General features: G+C 41.0%; 2 protein-coding genes across 8 annotated transcripts in view; one reads left to right on the top strand and one right to left on the bottom strand.

Annotated features, from left to right (window-relative positions):
* LOC147029503 (uncharacterized) overlaps nt 1–7,691 on the top strand; it is a 188,977-nt gene extending 181,286 nt beyond the window's left edge. Inside the window, exon 2 of the mRNA XM_085872571.1 lies at nt 5,783–7,691. Coding sequence (XP_085728697.1) covers nt 5,783–7,450 — 1,668 coding nt within the window. The 3' untranslated portion in view covers nt 7,451–7,691. The remainder of the gene's footprint in view (nt 1–5,782) is intronic.
* The window catches only part of LOC147029502 (calcitonin gene-related peptide type 1 receptor-like), a 170,165-nt gene that overhangs the window by 129,307 nt on the left and 25,858 nt on the right, over nt 1–15,000 (bottom strand). The window lies entirely within an intron of this gene.

The following is a 15,000-nucleotide window of genomic DNA, read 5'->3' as shown; positions in this document are numbered from 1 at the left end:
GAAACTCCCAAAATCTAGAAACACTGCTCACCTCCACTCATTTGTTCTTCTTTTTTGCCCGACTGTGGAACCAACCTCCGCATTCCATTCAATCTCATTTTCTCCCCTCCAGATCTTCAAGACAGTGGTTCACCACCATCTGAGATCATCCCCTATTGAAAACCATGATCATTTTTACCCCTTCAACCTCCCCCACTCCTCCCCTACTCCCAAATCACACCTCTTTCCAAAATTCCAGTTTTTCCTTCCTGAGAGTTTTTTTTTCTGTATCCATCTTGTCCACTCCATGCTTCCTGATCCTTTACCCTTCATTCTTCCCCACATCCCTTATTTGTCTGTCTCCCTCTATTTTGCTCCTCAACTCTACCGTTGGTGTTTCCCACCTCTCTTTCTACTGTTCCTTCTGTTCTGTTGCGTTCTTGCTCTTCCACGAGCCATGACTGCATACAAAAAAAAAAAAAACCAGAAAGAAAGAAAGCTGTTTACAGAAATGAAAGATACTTCACTTATCTGGATGATGATAATCCTGCTTTTGTACTTAAGCTGGCCTGGTAGGATGGCCTTGAAGTATGCACACTCAACTCTAAGCTGTCTAGTCTGGGTTTTAATCTTGGGCCAGCTATAAAATGTCATCCTAGTGTTTAACAGGTATGGTTAGTCATCAATGTTTGTGCAGTCTCTCGGATGGATGAGTCTCGGGCATTCTACCTGCTAGCATTAGTTGGTGGACATCAAAGATCGCATGGATGTTGAAAAGAGTAGGTGAGCAATCGCCGGCTCTATGGCCAAAAATTCCCAAATTCCTGCCCTAAGGGAACGAAGTACATTCGGGTCAACCCCCAAGGGGGTCTTTAGCGGGACATATTGATTAGTAGTCATAGTAATAGTAGTAGGAGGAGTAGTAGTCGTATTTCAGCAAAAAAGTATGTGAGGAATAGGGCAAATCTTGCTCAGCATGATCTCTCCAAGGATGTATTTTAATTTTCCAAATTGCAATTTTGCCATTTCAATGAAGAAAAGGCAAGATAAAGGGAGATTAATCTCATGCAAGGGTCACCAGCCACTCTGTTCTGGAAATTAGAAGAGGCTATCCTGGATGGTGTTATAAAGAAGCTGTCGTGCGATTGAACATTGTGTTTATCTAAATTGTCTTGATGGGGGAGTGCGCTCGGTGTCCACTGCCACGTCAACAAGGAAGGAGGAGTGGATGAGGGAAAAGTTATTGACTGCAGACCTTTTACTCCACAGCATGAGGTTGAGCCCATTACACCATAGAACTCTTTGCATGACAGATAAAATGCCTCGCTGCCAGTGTCCCATGACAACGACACCTGCTATGTGATATTTATATTCTGCTCAAGGTGACTCACAATGGGAGGTTGTTAGCATATACTCAACCATGATCATAATAAAATGACTCATAAACTTTTTTAAAAATACAATCTTACATACCAAGCTGCATGGGATTTTTCCTCAGTATCTAAACAAACAACATTACAGAGACATCAAACAAATGCATGCTGTGTCAAAATGCACACCTTTGTTTCCAATTGGCAGCAACATAAAGGTGTGCACATCAAGCAGTGAGCATCATTTTCTTCCCACGGCCCACAAACTTGCCTGAACACAATTCACCGGCCTGTACTTTTACAATCACAAAGCAAAGAGCAGAAACACAGTGGATGAAATATTTATTTTAATCAAAGTGAATGAGGGAAGTTTTCCCAATGAAAATGATGTTATTGATGAAAAGATTTACGATATTTTAGAAGTGGTGGCAGCCCTTGTGGTTGACCTCCGATTCCATCAAAACAAGTCCTTCTTTACAGAAGGGGAAGGGTATTGTACTGTTCAAGGCACATGGAAGTGATGACAGTGAACAGTGGAAGATGTAATGTTTACCTTCCTACCCCTCTCCCCCAACACACACACACACACACACACACACACACACACACACACACACACACACACACACACACACACACACACACACACACACACACCTTAGGAAAACCAACTAATCAATTCATACAATTATAAAAAAAAATCATCCCCCTTGAAAGAAATCAATACTGTGTGCCTTATAGCAGCACTGTTCATTCAAGAAAATGTAACAGGCAAGCAATGCCACAAGAAGAATAGACCAGGCCCCAATAATGGAAACCAAACATCACCTTGGAAACAAAACTGGAGACAGAGAGAGAGAACAAATGAGAAAGGAAATGGGACAAATACAACAATTCATAAGAAGAAACCGAAGCCCAGAGATAAAGAAGATAACCCCAATTGAAGACAAACACCAAGAGTTAATGGGTGTTGAAAACAAACTCAAAATAGAAATGATAGCACGGAAGATTTAAATTATATATATATATATATATATATATATATATATATATATATATATATATATATATATATATATATATATTGGGCCAAGATAAGTGTGCCAGGTTTACATCCATGCAAGTAAACCAACAAAAATGGACCACATAAAAATCAATCAAAATACAACAATACAGCAACTTGAAAACAAAGTCTTACACACGAAACAAATGAAGACCAAAGAATAAATAGTTTAATCGACGAATATGGGAAAAAATAATCACTGGAATACAGTTGTCTCCAAAATGCCAAGAAAAACAAAATAGACCAGGTTGAGGGAAGCCTTCATCCTGTAGTGTAGTACACTGCAATGGACTTGTCAAGTAAAATTAAAGCAAGCTGCAGTGAGTGCATTGTAGAAAATGTTGCTTCCATACACTGAAATGCTTTGTCTATACGAGTATTCATCTTGTCCTCATTATCTAGTTGAATTCACTAAAAGAGAGTTCGCAAAAAACCAGCATCTGCATTACTTCCTGCTGTTGATAGAAGCATGACAACTACAATGCAGATTGAGTCCCATTCTTCCCTGCTTTGTCATATAGTTCAATGGACACTTGATTGGCTTCACCTAACTATGAGATCATAGTTTATGTGAACCATGCTTTCTTATGACCTCACTCATCTTCCCTTACTACTCAGGCTTGGACACCGCATATGTCCGGGCCCGAGTAGCAAGTGGACATGAGTGAGGTCAAAAGAAAGATTCTTGATTGGTCCTCGTCAATTAAGATTCCCCTGGACTGTCCCGCTCAATTTTGGGAGAGAGACGGAAACAAAAATGGAGGTGTAGCATGGCAAAGAGTTTCTGACACTGATAGCCATCATGCTGAAAGTTGTTGCTGCTTTTGGGGGGTCTTCATCGCTGGTTGAACCGTATGAGAACACCCAAGAGAGATCCTGATCCAGCTATACTGGTTCAACACTTGAAATTGTCATGGATAACCTTATTACCTTCATGAGATAGCCACTCAGTCCTGTCGTGCTGATGCTGAAACGTGAATATGTCCACAGCATTACATTTGCCCGAGGGTGTACATTGGCTTTGATGATGATGCGTGGAAAAAAGGAATAATCATCACTGTTCCTATGTAAAATGTAACATTCTTAATTATAGGAGAGGTCCAGCTGTTTAGCCATTTTTTCTATGAGAGCGAGGCTCATAGAAGAGCAAGGTTGAACAGAAAATGGTGAAGCAGGGCAACAACTGGACAAAACCAATAAGGCCATCCCCAATCTTCAACTGAACTACCCCAGCATTGCTGCCAATGGGTGGTTGGAAAAGCCCTCGTTCCAACTGCCATCCCTTGTCCCACCACTCATCAAAATGGAAATGCAAATTTGGAATGGATAACTTGAACCTTTCAATTAACTTGTAGTGGTAAAAGCATTTTTATAGACTTGTTGAGGCTTCCCTTTCACTGGGGTTTGTATCAAAAGTTAGGAAGAAGATAACATCAGCAAATGAGACATGAATTACCCCACGTGTGAAGCGAAAAGTGGCGTGAAGCTTTTGGTTCACTTTGTCTGTCGATTTACAGACGTCAGTGTATGATCGAGGAACAACTTCATTACAATTGAACATTTTATTTTGAATAATGTAGAACAGGGGTGGACAGGATGGCCAAGAGGTGTGTACACTCGCCTCGAAGCCGTCTATCCTGGGTTCGATTCACGACCCAGCTATAAGCTGTCATCCCGGTGTTTCACAGGAAGGGTGATTCATCAGTATGTGTGCTGTCCCTCGGATGGATGTTAAATGAGCGTTCCGCATGACAGCATTAGTTGGTGGACATTAAAGATCCAACGGTGTCCTTTGTGAAGAGTAGGTGAGCTATTGCTTGCACCATTGCCAAATACCAAATTATTGACCAAACTAGAGGGGAAGCACCCAGTAGAGTGCAAAACCTCTGCCGCCAATACTGCTAGGTCACTCAAGTGAACCTGATATCTTATTCATTCAATTTGATGTCAAAAGTGCTCACAGAGTTATAGTTTGCAACTTTCCGTTTTACTTTTAACTTTTACATACTCAATTCATTCGTCATAACTTGATTCCTTGAGACAGAAATTGATTTTAGGTGGGTATATCCACCTGAAGTTCCAAAATCAGCCACAATTATAATTTTGGCATGTTTTTTTTTTGTTGGAAATCACTTATAACATGTAGAAATGCAAAAAAACCCTCGAAATTTTGTTGAAAAAAAGTTGCAAAAGTTTTTTTCTCTAACAATTTTTTTTTGGCAGGGGGGGGGGCGGTTGGAAATCACTTAAAACATGTAGAAATGCAAAAAAAAATTGAAATATTTTTTCTAATTGGCCGCCATAGCGCCCATATTGGATTTTGGACCAAGTCCAAAATCTAATGGCATGATCCTTGCACCAGACCTAACCTCCCCCCCTCCCCCACCAAGTTTCGTCGAAATCCGTCGAGGAGTTTTTCCGTAATACTGTTCACAAACAAACAAACAAACAAACAAGCAGAAAGGGGTGAAAACAGTAACCTCCATCCATCTTCGATGGCGGAGGTTAACTAGTTGAGTGTCAGACCGAGCCAGCCGGTTCATGAAGACTCGGGCCAAACTTCCCCCGGCTGACCACGCAAGGAATGTGGGATAATAGTGGCCGTTAAAGGAGAAGAAGAAGAATACTATAAAACAAAATTTAGATCATGAACCTGCAGTTTCGCAGTACTTTGGCTCTACATTTGGTAAAATGTACAAAATCTCATCCCGAGCTCACATGTCTGCAGAGGAGGAAGATAATTATTTTACACCATCTGCCTGTCTGGCAATGAAACAAAAGTTTAAAAAATTTCTAAATAGGAAACCTACTGTATTTAAGGACGTCATAAAGGACACAGACATGAATAACCAATGTAATATGTTAAATAAGGTGGTGTAAAAGACACGGCATAAACGGCAGTAAACTTCCTGAATATATATATATATATATATATATATATATATATATATATAGTTTTTTTTAATCTTTAAAATTTTAATTTTAATTCAATTAAATTATCTACTTCAACACTGCAAACTACAAATCGCCTTGTTGCCACTTTGAAAAACCTCCAGTCTCGCAGTATTTCGACAAAATTATACGCCATCTTGACCAATCAAATTTTCTGCTCGTGCTCTCCGGCGTGGGATTACACTGAACAACAAATTTCAAAAAAATTTTTTTACTGGAGATGTGTAAAGTGATTAAGACTAATTTGGGTATGCTGATTTCAAAAATCATAACCGTTTTGCTGTATCACATCAGGATTTTCAGGAACAGAAATATTCCCATTGCCTAGAAGTCAGGATTTCAATGAAATTTACATATGTCTTTAACATGTCTATTTCGTACAATTGTTGTTAACTTGTGTTATATTTCTTTCTTTCAGATAAAGATGAGTAGGCGTTCCTGTACCAATCATCCTGACAACTTCTGTTATGTCTGTGGTCGGTATACCAAAAAAGATCAACAGCGAAGTATATCTACAGCAGTGAAAATGAAGGCCGCCTACTTTCACTACTTCGGGTGTAAGGTGGGGGACCAAGAACAGAGCTGGGCACCACACATCTGCTGCACAAGCTGTCACACAACCTTGACTCAGTGGTTGGTGGGCAAGCGCGCGAGCATGCCATTTGCGGTGCCCATGATATGGCGTGAGCCGCAGAATCATCATGATGATTGTTATTTCTGCTGCACAAGCATCGCCGGCTTCAACAAGAAGAATAAAAGTCACATCAAGTACGCTGACTGCGTCTCTGCTCGTAAACCTGTGCCTCATGATGACGAGATCCCCGTTCCAACACCTCCAGCTGATCAGAACATAGCTGTAAGCAGTGGTGAAGAGGATGGTGATGATGAACCTTTTGAACCCGACACTCAAGAATCACACCTTCTGAACCAGGGAGACTTAAATGATCTTGTAAGAGATCTCTCGCTGTCAAAGGCGAAGGCAGAGCTGCTTGGATCAAGGCTGCAGCAGTGGAATCTACTTGAACCTAACACCAAGATATCCTTGTTCAGAGCACGTCACAGAGACATGGCTGAGTTCTTTGAGATGGAAGACACGATGACATTCTGCAGTGACATCAACGGTCTGTTGAAAGAACTTGGGTGTGATCACGATCCTGCAGACTGGTGCCAATTCATCGACTCGGGGAAGAACAGCTTGAAGGCTGTTTTGCTCCACAATGGCAACGAGAAACCATCAGTCCCACTGGCTCACGCGTTCGGCATGACAGAGACCTATGAGACTATGCGGCAGCTGCTTGATTCCATCAAGTACAATGACTTCAACTGGCACATCTGCGGAGACTTGAAAGTGGTGGCGCTGTTGTTAGGGCTGCAGTCAGGCTACACGAAATACATGTGCTTCCTTTGTCTCTGGGATAGCAGGGACGACAAGAATCACTGGACGAAGAAAGATTGGGAAGAGCGAAAAGAGCATGTACCTGGTCGACACAACGTGAAGCATGTCGCCCTTGTCGACCCAGCCAAGGTTTTCCTTCCACCACTCCACATAAAGCTCGGCTTGATGAAAAGTTTTGTACGGGCAATGGATCTGAATGGGCGTGGGTTTTTATACCTCAAGGAAAAGTTTGGCAACACCTTGTCGGAGGCCAAGATCAAGGCTGGTGTCTTTGTTGGACCGCAAATCCGACAGATTATGAAGGACGAAACTTTTCCGACAACTCTAAACCCCAAAGAGCTGGCAGCGTGGAGGAGCTTCAAAGCTGTGATGGACAACTTCTTGGGGAACGAGCGCGCGGACAACTATGAAGAAATAGTGCAGCAGCTGCTGGAGTCCTTCCGGAAACTTGGCTCCAGGATGTCCCTGAAAATCCATTTCCTACACCAGCACCTGAACTTCTTCCCTGACAACTTGGGAGCAGTCTCGGACGAGCACGGCGAGCGATTCCACCAAGAGATTTCACTCATGGAGACGCGTTACCAAGGGCGGCACAACCCGAACATGATGGGCGATTTCTGCTGGTTCCTGCATCGTGAAACTGACACAGAGCAGCACAAACGCAAAGCCAAATGCCTAAAGCATTTTTAATTACATTCTAGTGGAGTTTTTCTGTAATTTCTATAATTTTGAAGCATTCATGATGAAATAAATGAATAAATGAATTTTTGTAAATTTCATTGAAATCCTGACTTCTAGGCAATGGGAATATTTCTGTTACTGAAAATCCTGACGTGATACAGCAAAACGGTTATGATTTTTGAAATCAGCGTACCCAAATTAGTCTAAATCACTTTACACATCTCCAGTAAAAAAATTTTGTTGTTCAGTGTTATCAAGATTCAGACAAAATCACAGCTCGGAGGAAATATCAACCGTGCTTGGAAATCCAAAGCAAGAGTTGAATGGACCATTGCCATGCACGTGCAAGGTGTACGTTTTATGAACTTTCTCGTTTATATAAGTCATTGAAAGCCACGACAACGGAAATGATAGCTTGGAGAAGTCAATAAGTTTGTACAAGTCACTTAGAATCCATTAAAATGGAAGAGTTTTGACTCATATTTACATACCTCAGGATTTTTTGATATTTCATTCAGTTTTCACTGAACGCAGACATGTTCTTGGCTTTTGCAATGTTCAAGGTTTCTATCAATTTGGGAAAGGATAGCAGGTCTGTCGCTCTCGCGAGTTGGAACTTCAATTTGTCTGATGAACCATTACTGCCTTTGAATTACATCGGTCATTTGCAGTGTTCCCTGGAAGCATTTCATTCGTGATGCCGTGGGGAAATTCTACTCCATTTTCTGGAGAGACATTTAAAGGAAAATTAATTAAATAAGTTTACAAAGGATGGGGGTTGTTGTGTACACTGCTGTTAATGCAGGTTCTGAAAAGGTGAAGTCTTCATGGATAATGAAACTCATAACATGATCATTAAATTGGCAGAAGCACTGTCACACCTGTGGTTATTCAACAGGTGCGATTTGGGGGCAAAGGATGAAGTTTTGTGGGGTTTTTTTTTTTTTTTTTACGATATGGAATTCAAGGATTACGATGAGAGTGAGGAATTTGTGTTACGAGTCATTTCATAACAGCTGTGTAGTGTGTAAGTTCCGCTGTTCCGAGTCCAGTTCGCTTTCCAGTTCTGAGTCATACGATGTGCGTTCGCACCTCTGGACACACAACAGGAAGAGAAAAGTCAAACATTTTCACTGCATTTTTGATTGCATCCTTCTGTTCACTTGAGTTCACTTCTCTTTGGCTTGTGGTTATTGAAATGAATCAGAACAATTAAAGATTTTCTCAAGCTAATTTGCCAATCTGATCACTTTCTTCTTTTTTTTTCTCTCATTCAAAATGTCCCATTTTTCTTTACATCTCTCATTAATTTGCAGTTACTTCGAGTATCGCAATGAATCAACAAACACATTCATAGAATCTAGGAACAGCTCTCTTATTAGTTTTGTCCCCTGCTCCCCGATTAATCGGAGTCGCAGGGGACATTGAAATGAGCTCCGACCGAGTGATCATCAGTCCATGTACTTTTGTGTACGCGATATTTCGAAAACGGTTGAACATTTAGCTTTCGTATTAAACATATCTACTCCTCATGACATTATCTCAACCTGATTAAATAATTACTGTGATTGGCTAAATTCTGTTGCCATGGCAACCATCTCGGTAAATTGGCTTGTGTAAGTGATATTTCAAAAAGCGGTCAAGATTTAGCTTTAATCTTACCCAGATCTATTCCTCATACCACCCAAAAGGCGAGGGACCCAGAGTATCAACTCCATGTCTTCATTGTTTCAAACTGTGAAATCTTGAAATTTTATTTCTGTATCAGGAAAACCAAGATAGATTTATCATGGGCCTGATAATCTTTGCTGTCATTATTTTTTGTGGTCTTGTGCCACCTTATTGGAAAGTTATTTTTGGAGGGAAATGTCAAGAAGATGGTCCGAAAAGACAAAGTCAGAGCAAAAGACAAGCGAGACAGGACAGAGTGCCGGCGATAGGAGGGGAGCATTGCCGTGGGTGGCAGTATGCATTGCCAAAGCAGTGACAGCGAAAATGCGAGATAAAGGGCACCTGTGGCCATTAGTGAGGACAGAACACAAAGCTTGAAATATGTGCATTATTAGGGAGACAAGTTTCATCGTCGTGTCTCTGTGAAAGCTTAGCTTTTACCCTGACCCCTCTGCCCGGCATTCATTCTCTGTGCTGCAGCCCACGGGATTCAAGGTGACGGGAGATCTACTCGCCAGACATTGCTTGGTCAGAGGGAGGCTCCTTCATGCTGGAATGTCGTTGCTCGAATCAGGTCTTCAGGTCTTGCAACCAATTTTGATGTCTACCCGGGTGGCCATCAGCTCAGTGCATCGTGTTTAATACAAAACATCTGTATTAATCTTACTTGTAATGTTCACACAGTGCTGTCACAGGAAAACAAAATGAGAAAGACGCAGAAAGATTCAGTCTGAGAGACTGAAATATCTTTCCATTTGCCGATCAATATGCGTGCATCGAGCTAAGATCGAGTTCCATGGCGTGCAATTTTCACTTTTCAACTAAACCGCAGAGGAGACAAAAGAAGGGGCTTTTAACAATAATTTGTATTCTGAAATAGTTTTCACATGATAGGAAACCTTTTTGAGCCATGAGGTTGTGTCTCGATTGCAATATCTAGCTTTTAGTGCGTGCTCGTTATTCATGTTTTGCATTATCTTCAGTGCCAATAGAATGAACATCCAGGATATGACGCTCTATGTCACTTCATTCAGCCATGCAGTGACAATAGCAGAAAAAAAAAAACTTCGTTTATATATTCCTCATTGACATTAGTGTACAGCATATTCTGGGTTGAAATAACCACGACTTGTACCAAATAAAAGTGGTCATATTTTCGATACATGTTACTCAATGCTTAGGCTTGGTGCTGGCTGAGTGGCTCGGGTGGCTGGCTTAGGATCTCAGAGTCCTGCGTTTAAATCCGATTTGCTGCTGAATTAACACCAGGTGGGGTTGACTCAGCCTGTCATCCTTATGAGGTTGGTAACATGAGTACCAATATACAGGTAGAGAGGCACAGCATCAGTGGCACAACTGTACTTCCAATAAATGATAGCTACCCATCAGTTAAGCTGCCACACACAAGAACAGAACTCGATGCTTTTACATTATATTCTTCTTCTTGCGTATGGCAGCTTGGCTGCTGGGTGGTTATCATTTTGTTGTTGGGCGCAGCTGTGCTGCTGATGCTGTGCACCTATACTAGTACACTGATACTCATTTTACTGACCTTGGAAGGATGACAAGCTGAGTCGACTCCACCTGGTGTAAATTCAGCAGCCAACGGGGCTCAAACCAGAACCATAAGATCCCAAGACAGCCACCCTCACCACTTAACCAACACTAGGCTTTTTTAACATTATATTTGTCACATATAACAGGTGAACAAAAAGCATGGATATAGTCTACATTTCTCAAGCCTCATGGAAGATACAAAAGCAATGGGCAATTCAGTAAGGTGTCACAAACTCTCCATCCAAAATGAACAGCGTATGTGTATACAGAGAAAGAAAGGATAACCAGTTACATCAGACAGTCTCTCCAAGTGATTACATGTGTAAATTGTAGAGAACACATTATGGTAGTCTAATAATTAATCTACACTCTGATCTCTGATTTACCATACTCTTGTCCAGAGCGTCGATGCTGTCAAGGCATTTTGTTGGCAAGGGTTATTGTCAGTTAAAAGCTAGATGCTGTAAGCATTAGTAAATGCCTGTAAATGAATGATTAAAATTGAGAGTTACATGTTATAAGTTTCGTTTAGCACGGATCAGTAAATTGCAATATAAACAGCTTGATGTAATGAGCTATTGTTGACTGTAGATGGCGGTATTGTACTGTAAACTGACTGGTGAGACTCGTGAAGGTGCTGGAATGTTCTCGGACAAAACTTCTAGTACGGACGAGAATTGCATTTGCTGGAACACACGGGATTGTTCTGTGATACTACATAAACCCGTGAGAGAGAGGTGCAGAGGAGGGGTGACATGTGAAGAGCTGTGTGTTTCCATCGTCCTGTGCTCGATTTAACTCTGCGTGAATGAGGTGTTAATGTCCAGAGCAGTTGTTAATGCGGGGAGCCGATTGTAATCAGGTTGTTTAAAACTCATTACGATTGTATATCGGGAAAGATTTCCTTTGAGCTCTTTAATCATCTGGATGGGCCATCGTACGAGAGGACACCGTGCCGGGAATCAAAGGATTGACAATACCGAAGGACGAGGTGAACACGCGTGAGTTGTGCCAGCAGGACTGTGACACTGGGTGGCGGAAATAACTAAATGTGGGAATCAAAGTTGGACATTGCATGTAGTGACGAATTTCCTCATTTGACTTTGTATCTATTTGTTTGAAATACAAGTTTCAAAAACGTTACACTGTTGATGTGGTCATTGTAATGCCACTCAAAATTCACAGACACCAGCTGACAAAGATTCTAATTGAGTGGTAGCTGACCCGTACGTTCAGCCGGACTTGAAGCTCAAAGGTTGGTTGTCAACGTCAGACGATGCGCTGGGTCCGGCACCATGAACCACATACGCACACCAAAGGGAAGGAAATCCTGAAGGTATCCGTGTATCCTCTCCAATGGTGGATCCAGGGAGGGGGGAGGGGTGTTCACCGGGTGCATGTGAACCCCCCCTCCCCTCCGCCCTTACAATTATGTCACATGATCGTCGTACGAGATATCACTGGACAATCGGCAATCACACGTCTTTTGCTTTCACTCAGTAATTAATCTGAGCCGTGATACTTTTCGCCGCTGGTTCTGTACTGATCCCTGCGACTCAGTGTTTAGTTTTGGCTCCGAAGAGAAAGGCAACATTTTCGGGATCATGCCCTACAGCAAAGAGCAGCGCAATCCTGAATTATTTCACCATGTAATTCAAAGTTTCATTAGCTGCACTGTCCATTATTATAATTAACTAGATGATCCGTGAACCAGTTGGGTTCCCGTTGTGACAGCGGTTGATGAAAAAAAATAAAAAGACACAAAATTCTAATATTATTCAGTGGTCAAACTTTAACTTGAAGAAAATTTGAGCATTCACCTCAGGAATCATCGTTCGGCCAACCGGTTTCTCGAGGTATATCAACACACTCTCCATGGTTTGTCCTTGTGCTTCAATTTTTTCAAATTGAATGAATTGAATGAATTGAATTTTTTTTGCCCGATTTGAACGAAACTTGATACTGCACACCACAGGTGAATGGTAGGTAAGGTGGCACTAAAATTTTTGCACCATCCTGTACCGTTTTGGCTGTATTTCGGGAACACACATACAAATATACATACATATATATATATATATATATATATATATATATATATATATATATATATATATATATATATATACATATATGTGTATGTATACACAGGATGAGAGTTTTAGTAATATATATATATATATATATATATATATATATATATATATATATATATATATATATATATATATATATATATATATATATATATACATACATACATACATATATACCGGGCGTAGTGGCATGCGCCTGTAATTCGGCTACTCGGAGGCTTGGGTTGGAGGATGGCTTGAGGACGGGGCTCTGCACTGGGAAACCTGGCTGGGAAACCTGGGAACGCTGGGAATCATGGCGAAACCCAATCCTTATCCCTGTGTCATAAGAGATGACCAGGGTTGCGTCAGGAAGGGCATCCGGCATAAAACCTATGCCAAATCAGTATGCGGGTCATAACAGATGATCCGCTGTGGCGACCACCAACGGGAGCAGCCGAAAGACGAACAACATATATATATATATATATATATATATATATATATATATATATATATATATATATATATATATATATATACATACATATATATATTAGACGACCAGTCAATCCGTTGGGTTCCCGTTGTGACAGCGGTTGATAAAAATATCATTTCCAAAAAAAAAATAAAGATAGCTCCAGCGAACTATACTGCTGAGGTTGTTTACATTGATAAAATTCTCCCGAAGAGTACTTGACTGAATCAGGAATTGATTTTTTAAATTATTTTTTCGTTGCCTGATTTGAATGAAACTTGATACTGCACACCACAGGCAAATGGTACGGTGGCCCGAAAATGTTTGCACTATCGTGTACCGTTTTGGCTGTATTTCAGGAACATACATACATACATACAAGATGAGAGTTTTAGTAATATATTGATAGATGATCTGATGATCTGCAAAGGCGAGTTTAGGTTTAGTGCTCGGGGTCATTTCACCACATTTTGTGCTTGTCCATTCGATATTTCATCGATTTGTATTGGAAACATTTTGTGTATTTACATTGTTGTTGTAAAGATCCGTTGCAAAAATTCAAAAATCTTCAGCTTTTCTTAACAAGCAGTTCGTGACAGGCCTGAGGCCTTTTTATAAAGTCGCTCGATATTCCCAAATTTTCCTGTGGAGAATGTAAATTTTTGGTCAGACACTGCTATCTCTGGATATATTAACCAGTTTTTCCTCGACATCACTCATTTGCAATTCATGAGGCAAAATAGCATCCCTTTACTATTGCAATTCTCTGCAGACTACTGTAATTATAACTGTAACCAACTAGAGTTTGAACTCTCGTATCAAGGAGTAATTATCTTGAGACTACTGTAATTCGATCTGTAATCACTTCAGTTACAGACAAACTGTACTGCAGTACATACACCACAATAGTAATTCAATAGCAATTCAAAAGTTAATGTAAGCTGCCAGCAAGTACATGAGAGTCCATACAACCACAGTTCTAACAATAGGCCCCTACCATTTTTGCCTGGATGTATCCTGTTATTTCATGCACTTGGTTGTGACCCTCTTACAGATATTTTCTTTTTAACAAAGGTAATAACCAAGACATCCATATATCTATCATTTACAAATCGTCCATCACAAACACAAACAGCGTTTACACTTTATGTGTTGAACAGTAAATTTACAAACAAAAGTTGCTTCCTCAAAGTAATTCATGTGTTGATTTCTGCATATCACAGGCCAGCTCGCACTTTGGACAAAAAAGCCAACAAGAAGGCAAACGAGCCACATGCTACAGATTCAACTTGTATGCAACATTCCGAGTCCCAGGTATCATCTTTTCCAGCCCTGGAGGCCGAGTCGCCCCGGCACCATCGTGCATCCCCACACCTGGTGACTTCTCCTCCAACGATACCTCTGCCACTGCTGCCTCTGGCCAATGACTTAGGAAAGTACTACAAGGACACGGAGAGCCTCACAAGTGACCTAAAGTACAATTTACTCACACAGCCATTCACCCCCAATAGCGACTACAACTTCCCAAAGATGAAAATGTACAACAAGAACTGATAATTTCAAGCAAACTGGTTGCAGAAGTATAATGGCCTTGTCTATTAACCATCATTGCAAGGTGGCCTGCGCAAGTACTGCCTCCTCTTTGCCAAGAATCGCGATCAGCTCGACACATTTGTCAATAGTCCATTCACACGACTAAACAAATCATCGGAGAAGCTGGGGCAGCACTTCGGATCGGTAGGAGGGGAAGCAAATAAGCCACACAAAGACACAATGGT

Source organism: Eptatretus burgeri, chromosome 3, assembly GCF_056783735.1.
Source record: "Eptatretus burgeri isolate ZD-2024b chromosome 3, Ebu_testis_v1, whole genome shotgun sequence".
NCBI classification, from domain to species: Eukaryota; Metazoa; Chordata; class Myxini; order Myxiniformes; family Myxinidae; genus Eptatretus; species Eptatretus burgeri.
The sequence above is the reverse complement of the archived record's forward strand: the minus strand, read 5'-3'. Positions and strand labels throughout refer to the sequence as shown.